Source organism: Micromys minutus (genome assembly GCF_963924665.1).
Source record: "Micromys minutus genome assembly, chromosome: 1".
NCBI classification, from domain to species: Eukaryota; Metazoa; Chordata; class Mammalia; order Rodentia; family Muridae; genus Micromys; species Micromys minutus.
In genome coordinates, this window is record NC_137969.1 from 50339314 (window position 1) to 50359322 (window position 20009).

General features: G+C 35.1%; 1 protein-coding gene across 2 annotated transcripts in view; it reads right to left on the minus strand.

The window, feature by feature from the left end:
• Positions 1-11986: 11986 nt before the first annotated feature.
• CCDC85A (coiled-coil domain containing 85A) overlaps positions 11987-20009 on the minus strand; it is a 222439-nt gene continuing 214416 nt past the window's right edge. Inside the window, exons 6-7 of one of the 2 annotated variants that reach the window (XM_080942184.1) lie at positions 17104-17202; positions 11987-13392 (exon numbers count right to left, since the gene is read on the minus strand). In XM_080942184.1, coding sequence (XP_080798310.1) covers positions 13303-13392; positions 17104-17202 — 189 coding nt within the window. In that variant the 3' untranslated portion in view covers positions 11987-13302. The remainder of the gene's footprint in view (positions 13393-17103; positions 17203-20009) is intronic. The other variant, XM_080942185.1, reaches the window with a different exon arrangement.

Here is a 20009-nt window from a genome sequence, read left to right on the forward strand (position 1 = left end):
TGCCATGAGAAAACAAGCCGGCATATGAAAATCATACTAATAAGAGCAAAGAAGGAAAAGCAGCAGAGAGAATGGCAGTCTCATTCCATATCTGGGATTCTCGAGGCCCCACCTGGGCTCCAGTGGTTTTCACAGCCTTGTCATTACAGTACAGTTGCTCTGGCGCTCACCAGATATTTCTGTTTTTCTATGAATGCCATGTTTCTGGAATACCAAATACCCTGGGGTTTGCTCTGACGTCGCCTTTCCTGTTGTCCTCCTGAAGCATAAGGTTTTCGTTAATGGCACATACCTCTCTAATATAAATACTTGGTTTCCTCTGCCTTCAACTAAAATAGCCACTTTGCGTGACTTCCACGTAGTCTCCACTTTCTGTTCTCCTCCACACAGAATCTTGGTGAATTAAGTGATCCATAAACATACCACATCCTAAACATTATGATAAGTTAAAATTTCATCTATCAAAAGTTATTTTAATATTTTTGGATTAGGGTTTCTTGGGATTCAGTATGAACAGAATGTACTAAGAGTCTTTGCTAGAACATATTGTAAAAAAAAAAAAAAAAAAGACCTCAAAACCAGTTCAAGAGAGTTCTTTGTTCTTTGAAACTTCCGGAATTAAGCCTTTATCGATCTCTATCAACCCCAATTCTATCAGCATTTTGTTTGATAAAGCTCCAACCATGTCATCCTTGAGCCCAGCCCATAGCTCTAAATCTATCTACCCCCTCAAAAAGGTTTGGAAGGCTTATGGAACATGTAGCCAGGCTGATCACAGGTAGCAATGAAAGTATTGCTGCTAGTTTCTGTATTAGCAACTTGTTGAATTGATTTGATGAAATACTTCACAAGAAACAACTTAGTGAAAAGAGGCTCTATTTAGGCTCATAGATTCCGGGTGGGGTGGTATGGTGGAGGGCTCCATCCATTGCAGAAGCTTGCTGCACAGCTTGTTAAAGCTTGATCCATGCCAAAGATGAGAAACTAGGGATAAAATGAAAAGCATGAAAACGCAACAAACCTCTAGGTCTGGTCCCTCCCAAAGGTTCAGTAGATGTCCACCTCTTAAAGGTCCTACAGATCACCAAAACACTGTAACCAGGAGAGAACAAAATTTCCAAACATAAGAGCCTTTTGGGAAGTTTTTACATCTATCCATATATCTGTTTTATGTGATATATACATTTCAGTTTCCTGGTACCTCCTCTGATAGTGTTCCTCACAACACCTATGCTAATTTATATATCTATCAACACTAAACAAGAGTGCTTTCTTTCATAGCCAACAGTTTTTAAGTTATCTTCATTAGATTTGATATTCTTAAGTGAGGTAGTACCTCCTTGTGTTCTGATATGCATTTCTCTTATGGTAAAAGAATTAGACATATATTGTTGGTCAAATGATTGGACATACTTCTTCTAAAGAACTTTCTCTTAATTTCATCTGCACAATTATTAAATTATTTGATCCACTTTTCACTTTTATTGCATTTTGGGTTTTTTAATTATTCTGGATATGAATCCTGGATTTTAAAATATTTTTCTCATTCTGTAGGTTGAATATTTGCTCTTTAATATTCCTTCTCTGGAAGCTTCCTAGTTTGAAAGATTTCCATCAACCAATTTGTGATTTTATAAGCTTAGCTTTTGGAGTCTTTATCCATGTGTTGTTGCATGAAATAATAAGAAAGCACCCATGTATCCAACGACAGGGCACTGGTGGGTAGTCCGACCTGGCCTTTTCTCAGCCGGGCAGACCTTCTGATTTGGAGCTCCAAAAATCTTTCCTCCTGACTCAGTAAGTTCCCATGGCAGGTCACTGCCATGCCTGCGCCACTCTTCCAAATACCTATGGCTGGAGGGTCCTGCCACCATTCCTTTCTCTGGAACTCAGTTGAGCCGCTGTGTGAAGGAAACCGCCAAACAAACTTAGCTTAGAATCAATAGGTAACTGAATCGCTGGGCAGAGCAACTAACAAGCTAATTTCATAATACATTCTCAACAACTTCTCCGGTGGCAAATCCTGACAGAGCTGCCATTTAAACTGAGGGCCTCTTGTTAGCTACGTGTATACTCCAAGCTCTCCTTGTCCAAACCAGTCACCTTCTCCTGCCTCCTCTCTTTCCCTCTCCAAACCAGAAGTCCCACCTACTCATTACCCAGTGACTGGTCCTCTGAAATCTTTATTCATTAGGGAAAGGTTCTGTCCTTTCTGTCCAATTAAAAAGAACTTTTCTCTCAAATATAAGCTGAGCACAACTATTACCATTCTGTAATTTAAAAAGTACAAAATATACCTGACACCCTGTCCATCACTTTTGTCAACTAAATAAAAAACATTGTTATCTATCCTTAAAAAGGCTTAACTCAAGTATAACTGGATCAAAGATCTCCACATTAAACCAGGTACATGGAAACTATTAGATGAGAAAGTAGGGCAAACCTTAGAACTCATAGGCACAGGAGAAAATTTCTTGAACAAAACACCAATGGCTCGAGCTCTAAGGTCAAAGATTGACAAATGTGACTTAATGAGATTGCACAGTTTCTGTAAGGCTAAAGACACTGTCAAGAAAATAAAATGGAAGCCAACAAATGGGAAAAGATTTTTAAAAATCGCACATCTGATAGAGGTCAAATATCCAAGGTATACAAATAACTCAAAAAGCAAGATACCAGAGAATCAAACAACCCTTTAAAAAATGGGGTACAGAGCTAAACAAAAAGTTCTCAATTGAGGAATATCGAATAGCTGAGAAACATCTAAGGAAGTGCTCAACATCCTTAGCCATCAGGGAAATGCAAATCAAAACGACCCTGAGATTCCACCTCACACCAATCAGATTAGCCAAGATCCAAAACTCAGATGACAACAGATGCTGGCAAGGATGTGGAGAAAGAGGAACCCTTCTCCACTGTTGGTGGGGATGTAAACTGATACAACCACTCTGCAAATCAGTCTGGCGGTTCCTCAGAAAAATGGACATACTACTACCTGAAGACCCAGTTATTCCACTTCTGGGCATTTACCCCAGAGATGCTCCAACATACAACAAAGATACATGCACCACAATGTTCATTGCAGCTCTATTTATAATAGCCAGAAGCTGGAAAGAACACAGATGTCCTTCAGTAGATGAATGGATACAAAAATTGTGGTACATTTACACAATGGAGTACTACTCAGCTATCAGAAACAGTGACTTAACAAAATTCTTAATAAAATGGGTGCATCTAGAGAATATCATCCTGAGTGAGATAACCCAGTCACAAAAGAACAGACATAATATGCAGTTACTGATAATGGTATACTAACCCCAAAAAGCTCTGAACACCCCAGAAACAAATCACAGAATATGTGAAGTTCAACAAAAAATATATATTTTAATTAAAATAGAACTGTATCACATCCCCCTTTCCTCCCTACAGCCCCTCCTAGTCTCTCTCCTATCTTCTCATATTGATAGCCTCTTTTCCTATATTGTTGTTACATATACATACGTGTATGTATATATACCCAAAAATACTTAATTACAACCTTAAAAATGTATTCATATACTTTTATGTGAAAATTTGTACATTTATCTTTGTTTTTTAAAATAAAATAAAAAAAGGCTTAAAATTTGTGTTGTGTCCTGGTTAGCTTGTATACTGACAATTATTCTCTTACTATATTCTCTCATTGCTAACTAGCCTGATTTTCCCATGAAACTATAACTAGTCTTTCACCCTATCTGAAATCTGAGAACAACCAATATTATCTGAGAATATAGGAAGCCTAACACAGCTTCCAGAACTGAGAGAAACTGTAGAGACAGCTGCCTACTTATACTGCCCCAGTATGTCAGGATGTTGGAGCATCAGTCTTTGGACTTCTGGCCCAGGATATCTGACAGACCTTGAAAAACAGTTATTATTAAGAACTAGCTCTAGGCAGAACTAAGCTGTCCTAACCTGTAACTTATGTCCTCTCAAGAACAGTACAGGTCTGCAGAAAAAATAGGTAATCGCTACCCATATGGCCACATAGCCACAAAGTACAGCCTCACCAAAGGGAGAGACGATCAGCTGTCTTTGAATACACAAATGGGGAGCTGTTAGGATTAGATATATCTCAACAAATGAATAAATAACATTAAATGCCACATTCTGTCAACTGGTAATATTTTTGAAAACTATGTAAAGTAACTAGATTGTTGTCTGTTAACTACTTTCAGCTATTTCTACTAGAAATATGTTTCAAACACCCTAGTAATTAACTCAGAGCCAAGAATTTATTATCTGGTCTTTAACTCGTACGCTTACTCATCTCAGATCAGTTTGTAATGGCATTTATAGAAGGACTGGATCTAAGCCTTGTGTTTTTAAAAACTTTGTAACAGTAGAGGAAATATATGTTAATGAAAACACTAATTTTGCATCAAAACAACTTCTGCAGCAATGTGAGAAATTATAAGTTCAACTTAGTAACAATTATAAGAATTTCTACCAAATGAGATATGGCTGCACAATTAATTCTAGCTAATATCTCCATGCTAAATTATGACCATTTCAAAATTTCACAGAAAGACAAACTTTGAATAACCATCTTGAGGACGCCCAAGTCCAGGGAACTAGAGCAATGGATCTTCATAAGTACTTCCAGGTAAATATGGGCATTGAGATTATCTTTTTTGGGTTAGAAAAGAGAGAAAATTAGGAGGCCACACCATGATTGTTGTAGTCTCTGATGTATGTCCTGACTGGATCTGGCTGAAAATGCCTAAGATTAGGAGTTCAAGTAGGTCCGTTCAGCATGTCTGACAGTAGATCTCATCAAGCTGTACATTCTGCAATATAAAAATTTAAAAAACAATGATTAGGTACCATCAAGTTATCTGTATGGATTGTATCAGTCTGTGTAGAATGCATAGTCTTGTTGGGATAAAATCTTCTTTCTTTGTTTTATTCTCTTGAATCTAGTTCTTCTGGGAGTATCTCTCTATTAAATCTGATTCACATAGCTTTGGAAGTGTCTAGAGCCTAATCATTTTTTTCTAAAAACACAAAGACAAAACCTTTCTCCCAAATCAGCTATTAGGTTAGCTTGCTACCAGGAAAACGTGTAGCTTGCCCTCTGTCTAGGAACAATAAAACAATAACACCACCCAAAATCACACCCATTTTGATAATATAAACAATGTAAAAAAACAAATGAAGTAAACCATACAAATACTCTATGATCCCATTTAGGCTTTCTAATTTGGCATGCCAGTATATCAACTCAAAATTCCCACAAAGCCCACATTCAAAGGATATGAGTTTCCTGCAGACTTAATATACCATCTATCTGTTATTCTTTCTACCTGGAGCCACAGACTTTTATTAATCAATACCTGTTCATAGCAGGCAATTATCACTGCTTTCTACTTGGAGTCAGTGTCCAAATTTTACCTATTTTAGTTCCAAACCATGGGTGAAATTCCCCATGTGATTCAGACAAAATCTGTATAAAAAACTGTCCTAAAAGCAAATAATCCCAATTTTAAAAATTTACAGTTAAATCAGTATATTCCCCAAGAAGTAGGCAGCTTCTATTCTTTGGCTTATTGAGTCAGAGCAGCCATTTTGTCTCTTTTTACACCAGGGGACCTCAGATTCCCTCTCTTTGTATCAAGTTTTCTAGGCTTGAGTAAACATGTGACCTGACTCTACCCAGCTCCCCAAACCTCCAAATTTCTAACTAAATTTCTAACTATAGGCTAATGATCTTAAATTTCTAATGGATTCTTGCCTGCCACATTGGACATTATCTGTTGTGAAAAATAAGATTTTAGAGACCAATCACTGAGGGAAGAGTAAGTGAGACTTTCGGGTCAGAGAGGGGAAGAGACAAGGCAGAAAAAGGTGACTTTTTTGAAAATGGGGAGACCTGGGAGGACAAGGTGTAATAAACAAGAAACCCCAGTTTAGATGGCATATCTACCAGAATTTGCCACAGGAGGATTTTACTTAGATTGGCTTACAAATTGGGGTGATGGTTGGTACACTCATTGATTGAGTTACCTGTTGACTCTAAATTAAGGTTGCATGGTGGTTTCCTTCACAAGTTGGCTGCGTTCCAGAGAGAAAGGTATTGCAGCAAAGTGTGGGTTTGTGAAAAGTACACTCTAGCTAGACTTGTGAATTTGGATATGTCTGGCAGGCATGGCAGCGACCCACCATGGGAACAGATTTCAGAGCCTTATGTCAGATAGTTTGCAGAGATGAAAACAGGCCAGACCAGCCAGCCTGCCTGCTGGTGGTAGCATGGTGTTTTGGGGGTTTTGTTTTTTGTTTGTTTGTTTTTGTTTTTCATTTTTATTTATTTTTCACAACAAGGTGGTGTTGATATCTTCCATAAGTATGGTAGTATATTACAATGTTTCTGTAAATGCCTAGCAGATTTCAGTTGGTAAAAATCAGTGCTCTGACATTCAGTGACATAGACACTATACCATCACTCTGATTGCTCAATTATTACGTAGTGAGTGTCTGTATTTCATTACCATTTAGCTTAAAGTCTCACTCGTCAAATTTATATCTAGTTTGTCTACTGGCTTTATACTTCCACTTGCTAGCAATATCACATCCAATCTTCCCACTTTGGCCTGCATATATCTTTACTCGTAAGGTGCTTTTTGAATTTACTATTTGTTTTTTGAAATATTTAAACCAGTTTATGTCTTTTAATGTAGAATTTTGTATACTTACAATCATGGTTGTAGTTGATAAGAATTTACAAGTTACATGTCAGATAATGTTATTTCTACTTGATTTAGGAACAATCTTTCCTTCCATTTCTTTGATTTTTATGGTTTTCTATACTAATCTTGCTTCTAATTCTCTTCTGAGTATCAATTTTCTTCAAGTGAGATTTATATTTCTCATGCTTTCATGATGACAGATTTTTTTTTCTTTATTTCTAAGTATATCTCATTTGTCTCATCTTCTGCTAGAAAGTCTGCTAGTCACAAATACTTAAGGTTTTATTAGTCTTGGAAGGTTTTTGCTTCCCCTTTGTATCTTCATGACAGCCCTGTTGGAAACAGGAATCTTGCCTGTATTTACTTGTTTTTAAGACCTGAACTATCTCATTTCATTACATTCCCTCCTGGATCATAAGATTTTATTGGGACAAAATGTCCTTAGTCCAAGGGATACCCTTAATGGTGATTAGGTACTTTTTTGCTTCTTTGGATTTTATAAATCTCTGTCTTATGCTTTTGACTGTTCAACTGACATAATGTTGTAAAGTTTTTCCCATATCATAACATTTGTCCTGAAGAGTACATGGATGTCTTACAGTTAGGCAATACTGTCTGTTATTTGTTAATAAAGTAGCTTTTCTGCTCCTGCTTACTCTTTATTATAGACTTTCCAAAATCACAGACAGATAGTAATATGGTAATCCACATGAACTGAATAATGTACAGATTTTTAAAAGCAAATCTGAGGTATTTTGAGTTGAAAATGCACTATTTTAGTACAGCCCATCTTTATCTGACTTGACTTCAGCCACTGTTTGACTCACTAAGCACTCCAGTTCCAATATATGTGTGATTTCTTAAATGTTTCTGCTGAATTTCTCATTCATACTCTGCAAAGTCTTCCTAAGTCCTTTGTTTACCTGTGTTATTATGACTATCATTGATCATTTTGAATAGTGCTCTCTTAAATTTATTTAAGGTGTCTTATTTGTTCTAATAGCTTTACAGTATATTAATATAATTTTTATCCTAACATATATGTATTACTCGACACTGCATTTTTTATTTGTTGAGAAAGAATATACAGTAATCTGTTGCCATATTTATTAAGTGACCATAGGGTAAACCATTTATTCTAAAATTGTATCTGAAGGTGTCAGGTTTGTATTTGTTGCTGGCATGGACACTATCAGGATACTAGCTCTCTGTGTAACTCCTTACACTCTAGTCAACTTGGAACTGTAGCCAGGGTAGAGGTGGAGTGCAGAGACTCAGGTTCTCTAGGCCACGGGACAGGAAGCACATGGTAGTTATTGTTCAGAAGATGTTGTATATGACAGATTATGATGTCCTGCTCCAATGAAAAAGCCAAAAAGGTTGTCATGGCTCTTATTAAGCAGTGGGAATCCCCTTAAATACCCTTGTCAGTAGTCTTGCCACTAGCAAAGTCCTTTGACAAGGAAGCTCCTAGCTGATATAGGGTTATGAGATATTTGAAGTTCTAATAAGCACTAGTGTGGATCAAGATAAGACATTTTTACCACAGTCTTGGTGATCCCCAAAATAACAACTCTATCCACAGATCCAAAGATATCAAAATGGATGTGATGCCTCTCCGTCACCCAGTGACCTGACAGCAATGTACGAGAAGACTAGGTATAAGGAATGGCAATGGGAACAACTATATGTAGGGTGGCCATGGAAACAGGTGTTTCTTTTAGGCTTCTTCTAGGTGACAATGCCTGCCAGGACCCAGACTGTTGTAAACCCATAATGGTGCTGCAAACTGACAGAGAAAGAAAGAAAAGTTTTATAAGGCCTTATCCGCAAGCCATTATGGGTAGAACAGCAAAAATTTTCAGTATCCCCTTCCCATTTTTGTCAGCAAAAAGCACCCAAGAGGGGTACTCAGGAAAGGTAACAGATGTCACATGTACAGCTGCCTTCAGTCCCACCACTGTGTGGAAGTTGACACCTTTTCTCCCAGGGAAAGTGCCGGACTCTTGGGAGCAGTTTACAACATATACCTCAGGTGACAACATCAGTCCAGTAACCCAGCAGGCTTAGGTCATTCACCGCACTGTGTCAAGTTGTATATGTGGCAGCTATATTCTCCTGCCAGCTTACAAGGATATTATAGAACACAAGAGATAAGAAGATAAATGTGCTCTGGACCATAAAGCAGTCTAAATAGAGTGAATAGCTCTTTTCTCAGGGTATGAAATCCTTCCCAAAGCAAGGGTATTATACAGCTTTCAGATTCCAATATGTCAGGCTGTAAGCCTATGGGTACTGTTAGTTTTTATGGTCATTAGGACAGATAACACTGGCTTGGTTTCTTTTTTTACCCTCACCCCTATAAAAAAAATAATCTCCCCCCAACCCATATTGTGACCCCAGTGTAGCATATGCCATGTTTCTATGCTGCTGTCTCAGGCTTCTGATCTTACTGGGTCCTAGGTGCAGACTTTGTATTATCCTAATTATTCCTTACCTTCAAGATGGGCTCTTCCTTGGAAGAAAGGAAATGAGGGTTGGGCCTCTCTGTTCATCCATATTGAATCTCAAAATTAATGTGTTTTGTTGATTTTTTTTTGAGATAGAGTCCCACTGTGTTACTAGCTGAACTTTAACCTACAGAGATCTGCCTGCCTCTGCCTCCTGATTGCTGAGGTTAAATGCATGAACAATCATATTTATTACAGAATTAATTCTTCTAAATGAAGTCCTCAAATTCTTTTATTTGGTGGATATTCTTTGCTCTAGTTTGTGTTTCTTCATAGTTGAAATATTTCCTCCTATGTGGAGTCACTTGTGATACGTGTTCGATTTTACATTAAATCCTGTCTTAGCCTGTGATATTTTTCTATAAATTGCTAGTTGTTCTCACTAGGGTTTAGAAGACATATAGTCCTCTTTAGTATCAAGAAAACAGTGGGAAAAACTCCTGTACTGGGGCTACTGTTCTGAGTCTCACAGATCCATTCCTACCCAGGTGTTACAATTTGAGGACTGTATTTGTTTTTTCTTTACTCTTAACTGTTGTCAATTTTCTGACCCAAAGAGGGTATGTTTATTTATAGAAATCAAAATGACTAGCTATTGTCTCTTACCCCAGGATTACACAATACCCCATATCAAATTCTTTTTTCTTTGAAATATGTTTTTTTGTCAATAATAGCTTCCATCATGGATGCCACGTTGTAGATTCATTCCTTATTTGAGTCATCTTTTCTGTTATAGAAATTAATACTAATCTCTGTGTTATAGAGCATAAGGTTTCATGCGTTTGTAGTAAGATCATGAATTTATTGAAATGGCTTTTAAACCATTTCAATATTTCCAATGAAAAAAGGAGACTATAGTGATTCTGCCTTTGTTACTTAAAACACTTATTATTCTAAGTATTTTTAGAGACATCAACAATTTAAAATTAAATAGTTGTAGAGATTTTTAGCTTAAAATAATAGTATTCATAGATAAGAATCAAAGCAGAGTCCCTCGTTATGATAATGCCATTACCATAAATGTAAGACTTGTGAGTGGGTTGATATTTAAAAAACAGAACGTGATTGTAAATAATTGCGACCTGGAAAATGTGGTGATTGTTCTCTAACTGATAATACACTTATCAATCCTCCCAACCTATGTAAAAACCTCTCTATCTGGAGATGAACTATAGAAAATTTTTGTCTTATAGACAAAGGTGACAATGTGTGTCAGCCTCATAATTTTCAGCCTCAGGTGTTACCTTAGACATGGTAGAGAAGTTTCAATTCTTTCAAAATCAACATATGATTTCCACACAGTTGTCTTGATCTTGTTGGTGATTTACTTTGATAAGCTAGTTTGATGGTATGTTTATAGGAATCCATGCCAATATTTGATAGTTTCCCCATTAGATGGAGGAAAGATGTAGCAGCAATGAAGTTTACTACATAATGCAAAGTCTGAGAATTAATGGAAGGCATTGTGGGTAGGTTTCTTCAGATCAAGTAAAATAAATATCTGGGACAATCTTATCTTAGGTGTCAAGGATAAAGGAAGTGCCTGAAGATGTCTGAGATATTATCCATCCTTGTAAGTATTAAGAATTCCTAAGAACCATGGTTGGCTAGGAAAAATTACAGGGCAGTGGAAGGCACCACTAAGAGATCACTGAACAAGGGATAATCATACCAATTAAACTTTTGGAATGTCACATGAGATGAAAATTTCTACAAAGTTTTAAGCATGGGCTAAAACTGAGAAAGGCATGCATTAACTGTTAGATTGTGACAGTCTATCAACCTCATGGCAGCTAAAAGTATTTTCAAGATATGTAAATTAACCTTTGTTGCAGGAATCATTGGATAGTAAATGTATAAAAATGATCCCATAGGAAAATGGTGCTACACATGTGATCAGTCTACTCCATTATTTCAAACTGGGCTAATGCTCAGCATAGCAAGCCTCATTCTTCTATCTTATTAGCAACTACTGAGAAGTCTTATGTACTATATGTATTTTCCCACAAATACATAAAATAAGACTGATTATTTAAAAAGCTATTTTAGTATTTCCATTGCAAGTATAAGTTTAAAGAAAGAATTTTACCATACATTTCAACCGTTCCTAAATCACACTCCAGGAGAATGTAATAGACAGTGGTATAAATTAGGATATCTCTGAATATTAAGTCCCTTATAAGCATACTTAAATTTGCCTTTTTGCATTTCTTTCATACTTTATCTATGTTACTATTATTATCATAATCAAACAAAGGACAATTGATATTCAGTGACTTAGGAATCTACTCCAGTAAGGAAGAACATTTCAAACAGACAAAAAATACTGTGAGATTAAATAATTTATTATTGTTGCTAAGATGAACACATATACTTAATACTCAATTTTATATGGAACATTAAAAAAATAGTTTTCATACAGTATCAAAATTTACACAAGTATTTTGTCAAAAGACCAATGTCCTTTGTTATCACTACCGCAGGCTCTGCTGCAAGCACATAAACTTGTTTAAATGTCTTCAGACTTTGGGAATATAACAATTGAAGGATGTTTCTATGAAAGAAGATATACATATATATATATATATATATATATATATATATATATATATATATATATATATAACAAATTTAGACACTAAAACTATAGCAGTTTAAAGGAAGTCTTAAATTATATTTCAGTTATGACAATTACAAAGATACATCTATATTAAATGAAGTCATAAATACTTTCAGAAAATAGAGGGCAGTTTTAAAATTCACAATTATTTTTTTACTATGATAAATTTCTTCCCATTCTTCTGCCAATAACCCTTAATACACTATATGAGAAGACCATTTCATTTATAGACAACAAAGAATATTTACTGTGAATCAAATCATAAGTTTAGAAGCTATCCAGGAATTGTTGTATCCCTTCTTTATAGTCTTCAGCTACAGTAAAAATGGCATTCTGTCACAGGCTTCTTGCACATTCATACAAGAAACTATCATTGAATTTAGATAAACACAAAATATCTATCATAGCATTTTCAGTACACACACTCTAATATTATACATCTATACCAAAAGTCAGAAAACTAGCAAAGCTAGCACACATCTCAAGCAATCTGAACAAGAGCTTTAAGCCTCAATAATGGACATGCGTTAGCTTCCTAAGACATTAGATAGCTGCAGTGATAAGCAAAGAAAGCTTCTGTTTTCTAGTGCAGTGCAAGACTTTAAATTTTACATAAAGTTTATTAAATATACAGCATGTCTAGAAACTAAATTGCAGAAACAAACAATCTCACAGCTTGGAACACCTAAAAAAATTATGTTTGTTTCCTTGTTTGTTGACATTGGTATGTTTAATATATATGAATGGTTGTATGATCCAAAGACATGCTTTTATAAACAACTCATCAAAATTATTTATTTCAACCAATTGAAAAAAGAAAATGATACTCTCTGCTAAGCTCTATAAAAAATCCTCCTATCTTTCTAGCTGGTAAAATATTTTGTGTGGGTTTTTTTTAGCACCTCAGAATTCAAATGAGAAAACCAAATAATATGTTGCATCGAACTAATTGTGCATTAGGAAGCAATCTCTCATCAAGTGATATATATTTGTATATAGGAGGGAGTTTCCCAACCCAGGTTGTATGCTTGAAAATACGTTTTCATATCTTCCACACAGTAGAAAGCTACTACCATTAGATACAATGAACCACCTCTAATCAAAGCCACAGGGGCTCTACTAGACTCATCCAACCATGCAGATTACCCAGTATGTCAATCATGGTTGTGAAGAGTCGAATACATTTCATCGGTCATGAAAGTATTAATACTAAAACAATTTTCCAAAGCTAGCTTGAGACTGCTATGAACACTAAAGTTGAGACGTATAGCACATATTAGCTGCATGGGGGAAGGTATACTAAAGGATTTAGAGGGGAGATATGAGCAATGTACAATCACACCATGTGATGTAATGAGTCCTTTTTTTGTAGAAACTGACTTTCTTCTTTGTCTTCTTTTTCTTCTGTCTCTAGTAGTGGAGATATCATGTTTGAAGGCAGTGCTTCTCACATGGGCCCTTTGTACTGGTTTCCTGACAAATGTTGCCTAATTCCAGGACAGGAGCCTGCAGCATCTCCAAGTTTCCTCCACACAACCTTAAAAAAATAATAAGAGGTAAGTAAATTAGGTGTTATCTTGCAAAAACAGATGTGAATTTCTGGGAGGACTATGAGAAGGTCAAAGGTGGGTACAGAGACGAGACAGACTTTCTACATGGATGGGTGAAACACAAAGGAAAGCATGATAGTGACAACTTAGTGATGGTGACAACTTCTGAAACAAGCACTTATCAGCGGCTAGGGTGCTATACCACACTTCAGCATCAGGGCTGATATTTAAAAAAAAAGATATAACATCTCATCCTATCTATCTGAGTTGTCCTCAATTATGATATAACAGTAATCCACACCTACAGAAATTCTGAGGATGCTAGCAGAAAGGAGGCACAGATATCTGATTTTTATTTAAAGTTCCCAAAGTATTTTCCATATGCACTTAGAATTAAGAGCCCTTGGCTAAGAGAGTAAACTGGCTTCTATAGCATACATCTATAACAGGAGATACACAATATCTAATTTATTTAGAAAAGTGAGTTTGTATTCTTGAGCCACAAAAATTCTAATCATCTAATCTTAATTTCCTAAACTTTGGAATATGGGAGGTGTGGTCATCATAAAATTCTGCTAATGAGCTACTGAAGAATTCTCTCATTTCCAGAAGAGAAATACATAAACAAGATTAAGAAAATTCAAAAATTATTGAAATAAATACAATTACACCTATTAAAAAGTACTCCATTTTGGGAGAAGGAATATTATGAGTATAAAACTGTGGAAGTCACCAAAATGCCAATATAGAAGCACTAACTAGAATAAGCACATGCATGTCTATACACAGTAGAAGCACCTAACCGCTCTAGGCTATTCACTATGAAGATACTGTTAGACTGATGAATGTCACAAAACAGTGCTCTAACATGAACACAGCACCAGTTAGTTCATTAGTAATTGAGGCACATTTTTTTTTCTTTTAGTAAATTCACCAAGGATATCCACTAACATTTACATTGATCCACGGACAGTCCTGCTTTTCCTCATTTCCAAGACAGTGAAACTAAGATTTCATCATAGCAGGGGCAACAGTCTGTTACACTCAAGGGGAATTTTAGATGTAGCTTTTAAATACTAGGAAGAGAATTATATAGCAATGGACAGCTTTCCATATATGCAGAAAGTCAAGAAAATCTCAGATGATATTATGCATTTCCCATATCTTACCCATAGACAAAAATCAGCTTTACCAAGAATGTTCTGAATGTCTGGTTTTGAAGCAAAGGATATATCTGAAGACTACAGAATCACTAAAGATATTTTTTAAAAAACGGTAATTGTATTTAAACAGCGCAACTCCCGTTAACTTAGTGAATTATGGAACACAAGGGGCCACACCCAGGCATTGACGTGAGGGAAAAGGAAACTGCTGCTGAAGTCAGAGCTCTGAACTAAAGCAATAACACTAGAGATATTAAATGAATAAAAGGCAAAATTCTATGCACAAGAGTGTGAGTGAGATCACCAAGTATCTCAACTGTCCTTTGGAGATTTCAGACAAACCTAAAATGACAAGGTCCCTAATGATGTTTATGTTTCTCAGAGGGCAGTGTATTCATCCTTAGAAGAGAACCAGCAAATGATTCATTAAACAATGTTACACTATACGGATAGCAGTCCTTTCAGTAAGTTGATGTTACCTGCTTATATTCTGGAAGAATGTCAGAAACTGACAAGATTCTCATTACCGTGAGTTCTTGCAGAGCTTTATGAAGCTTATCATGTCACATATAAATCTGCAATGTCATAAAAGTTTATAGATCTTTCAATAGGAAGTGTTTGTAATCTTTGCTACCTCCCATGAAAATTATTTATTAGGCTGCATTGTAGTCTGCTTTCTTTACTCACCACCCTGCAATATCCCCTCGAATTTATTCTCCAATCTTTCCTGTGCACTTTTGATGGCTGTCTAGTTAATAATTGTGCCATATTTGATATTGTTTACAAAGGAATTTTAAAATTACATCTTAAAGTTTGGTTTTCATTTTTCATTTATATTATAAGAATCAAAAACAAACATCGACAGTTAAAAAAAATACCCTATAGGAAATGTGAAAAGAAATAAGAAGAGTGGGCTTAGGGTTTCCTTCTTGTACAGTTAAGGACCACAGAATATAGTATCATTTTAAAGCAAACATAAAGATCAACAAAAACTAACCATGATCTCCAAGACATGTTAAAGAGTTTTTCATAAGGAAGAAAGAAAAGGAAAAGGGCATGAGGTCACAAACCAATCTGGTATTGAGCAAAATAAAGAAGGTATTACTTATAAATTACAGTGCTTTCAGTTGTTTTGATTAGATATAGGAAAAGCTGGTCCTCAATGGAGACCTGGCTTATATGTTGACTTCACTAATGAGTTAAAGCACATAACTTCATGGCTGGATCTTAGTTCCTTCAAGCATACACTGAATGTTGGGGCTTTTGGCCAAGTTGTCACACCCAAATCACCTGTAACTCATGTTAAAGGCATAAATCCAATTAAGGAGTTTTACAGATTCTCAGGATGCATCAGAAGATTACTCTGAGCTTCTCTTCCAGTACTATAATTTTCATCATCTGAATTTTACTTAATAGCCAATAGATGAGAAACAATAGGAACCTTAGGCTTTTCTATCGAAGTTCCACATGTATCTAAGGTAAATAGTCAAATAGAAAGACCCTAAACACATATTAAAACGCTACAATGAGAAAACATTAGTGCATGGAGAAAATGATATGTAGTACTATGACCAATTAAAACCATAGAACAGATGTGCAGCAATGAAAGGTGCTGGGAAAGGATTGCAAAATAAAGGCAGCCACAACACGGGAAAGCACGGGGTTTTCAACTTATTGCCCTAGCACATATAAAATGCCCATGGAACTTAAAGATCATTGGCTGAATTCCAGAAATATTTTGACGTGGTTATTCATTGGTCTGAGAATATATGGGATTCATAAATGTGAAGCTATAGGCATTTCTATGCAATTTTGCCATTCTGTAATATAAGCATAAAATAAGTAATAAAAATGCAATACAAATTCAAGTAAAACTAGGGCCTAGCCATGACTTCTTAGATTTAACAAATGCATTGCTCTATAATTTTTCATTTAGCTCTTTAAAGCTGCATGGCTGTATTCTTGATTAAACAATATGTCAATCAATAATAACATTTAAATGTTTTCAACTGATTTGACTGGTTTCCAGGATAGATTTCTGTTCATATATGCTGTTGGTACACATATGGAATGTCTAAGTTTGAGTTGTTTCATAAAAGGTAAAGACAATACTGGGTATGATATGAAAGTTGTACCACGTAAACATTAGGTAGCAATGTATTTGGTTTTGGGTGTTGTTCATTGTACGTTTTTATGTGTTTTATAATGACTTAAACTCAATATTTAAAAATATTTTTAGGTCTTTCTGGAATGCAGGACTGACTGATCATTTCTGATCATGCCCAGGGCTTCTCATGTAGAAGGTAACTACTAACTATATCACCAATTCCACTGATTGGCGTTTTTAGCATCACTATGAGAATATCTCTGTAATAAAATAAACTGAAAATAAAAACAAGGGCAATTGTTTTATTTTCATGAAAAAAAATGTAAAGACATTTGGTCATCAATTTCAAACTAGATATTTTGAAAGGAATAACTAAGCTGTGATGAGGCTTTCAACACAGAATATACAATAAAGCACATCAAACTTACATTGCACATTTCTCTGACTATAGCTTTTTCTGTCTCACTAAGGTCATGGTCATACTCTTTACCCTGTTGACGATCTATAGTTTCCTCAACATCCAAGACCTGGATTCGTTGAAAAAGAAAAGGAAATTTCACATGGGAAAAATCTGTTAGTTTATGATAATACCATCAAGGATGTCCACTTTGTCAAATATTAAGATTTCTCCATGTCTGCACATTAGAATGGATTCAATATGGCAAAATCTTTTTAAGTAGTTAGTTATTCTGAAACCTGCAATGAATTCCATTAATTATTTTTATTCAAAGCAATCAAAGTAATATCACTAAGAGTCAATTGTATTCACTAACTTCTAAAATAATTAGATACAGGTAACTTGGTCATTAAGATATATACTGTGTGAACCAATTTGGATATACTCAATAATTCTTGACTCAATACAACAGTGAATATCATTCATTATATGCCAAATGGTCCAAGTAATATGTATACAAGCCCTATAGAAAAAAAATGGCTACAAAAGAATAGGCCTGTGAAGCATGCAGATGGAGAATTACTGAGTTCATATTTCTCACCTGGGACTAGCCTAAAAAGAGATCTTGAAAAGAATATAGACCCCTTTCAATGAAAATATCCAAACACTTCAAATATTTTTCATTTGAACAAAGTGTGTTTTGAATGTGCTTTGGACAACTTTATTAGCCTATCTTTCTCCTTTTATAAATTGCACCAAAATAGGCTAAATATATTACTTTTAAAATGTGAGCATTTTGTAGTAACAGTTGGTGGAACAAAAGTGTGCTGTTTGTCGCTGTTGTGGTGGTTTGAAAGCAAAAGCACTGAGGTATGATAAAAATGAATTCTTACCTTGAACGTCCACACTGAATTGTGACTTACTAAATAGCTTTTTTTTTTGTCGCCATAGTCATAGAGGCCACCTCTAATTGTGTGCCCTAATAATCAGCACCAATGAATAGTTACCTCCATTTCAAGTTCATAAACACTGAGACAAAGTTTAATATTTTAATAGTTTTATTTAAAAACTTATCCTTATTATTACCATAGCCAATCTTTCCTTTAAAAGTCTTGATACTAGATTCCTGATGATTTTTTACATACTGAGAAAAGAAGTCATTGAAAATGTAAAGATCCTCTTGAACATCTGCCTAATATGGTATCATTAATACAGACTAGCTTCTTTTGTGATTTACATTTTCCCCACAAAGCAAGCCTAACTTTCATTAAAGCATTAAGGTTTTTTTTTTTTTTTTTTTTTTTTTTTTTGGTTTTTTTATTTTTTGTTTGTTTTTGTTTTTTGGTTTTTTCTTTTTCTTTCTTTCTTTTTTTTTTTTTTTTTTTTTTAACCAAATGCATCAAAAGGAAGAAACTGAACCATTATTTTCTGGCTACATGATTTTATACACTGAACTTATGAAATGTTTTCCAAGTTATATATACTTCTTAAACAGAATGTCCCAGCAACAAGCACATATGATATTTTAAGAACTCTAAAGATCTCTGCCAGCTAAAGTCTCACCACCTGCCCATTAAGGAAACTAATGTGTTCTCCTGATAAAACACCCTCTCCTATCTTGTGACAATATTTTACACAGAAATTAGAGAAAACCTTTTTTTTAAAAAAGCAAGGATTTCTTTCTTGCTCTTATTGTACTCTGAGGCTTCATTCAGAGCTGCACTGAGAAATTAGAGGATTCCCATGTGCTCTATTATGTGCATTGGATTCAAGTGTTACATTTGACATTCAACAAAGCAGCAATTTGAAATGACTTTCAAGCAGTATGAATAGTAGGGCAAGGTGGTGCTTTTGAATTTTGTGAAAAAAATAAACTGCTACAAAATTGAAGCTAACCTATAGGCTCTTTTTGAATTCTAAAATGCTTTCAGATTAGTGCCTGACTCACATTAACAGTCAACCAAATACGACTTCAGAGAAGAAAACTGCTTATCACTCAATCAGCCAGTGCCTGCCAGAGAAAGGCCAGTGCCCTGGATGCTGGCTGTGGCTCTCCACCAGTTCCTCTCAGTTGCTTCCCTATTTTCCCAGTGCAGGAAGGATAAAGTGCACTGCCAGTGGCCGCCGACTGGCTCTCCTCTGCAGTCAGTACGTGTTTGAAGAATGGAAGTTTATTTTTCTATTTGCCAAAGGGAAACAGCCTGAGAGCTAAATCTCCTTTTCAAGTTTAAATCACAAAAATCAGTGTTTCTTTGAGGTTCTCATAGACATATCTGCATATCATGAACACTTTAGACCATAAGACACAGTCCAAAAAGGGTAACTTCAGTCTGACGGTGAGTCATAAAGTGAAATCATTTAAGTTATAAAACGTATATGACAAAGGAGACCTTGAACCCTCTTCCTGCATTATGGCTCAGAAAGAGTTTATTAAAAACTCTTCAAAGTCATAAGTCTATCTAAAGAACAGTATTTCATACTTAGGAACTATATCAGTTTTTAAGGTTATTTTTATTGACTGCATAAGTTATTAGTTTCTACTTTTAGGTAAACATATAAACTAATTTTTATTAATTTTAGTTATAATACTTAGTAATTTCATTTACTGGAAATATTATTAGTTAATGCAATAATTAATTTTTGCCCAACTTTTCATTAAGACATTACAAAATCTGAAAAGCCAAAACTAGAGAACATTTTTTTTATACTATGCCTATAGAGAAACAATTACTGCAATTTTAAATAGAAGAAAAAATAGGTTGAAGTTTATTTCATTACTCATTGAATAATCATGTAATAAATTCAGCTGCCTCCCTTACTTTGATAATCTTACTAATGCTACAGATTAGTGACATCTACACAATAACATTTCACATACAAAGTCTGTAACATTTTTCACATGATTATGCATGCACAGCAGACTTCAGCTTCAATACA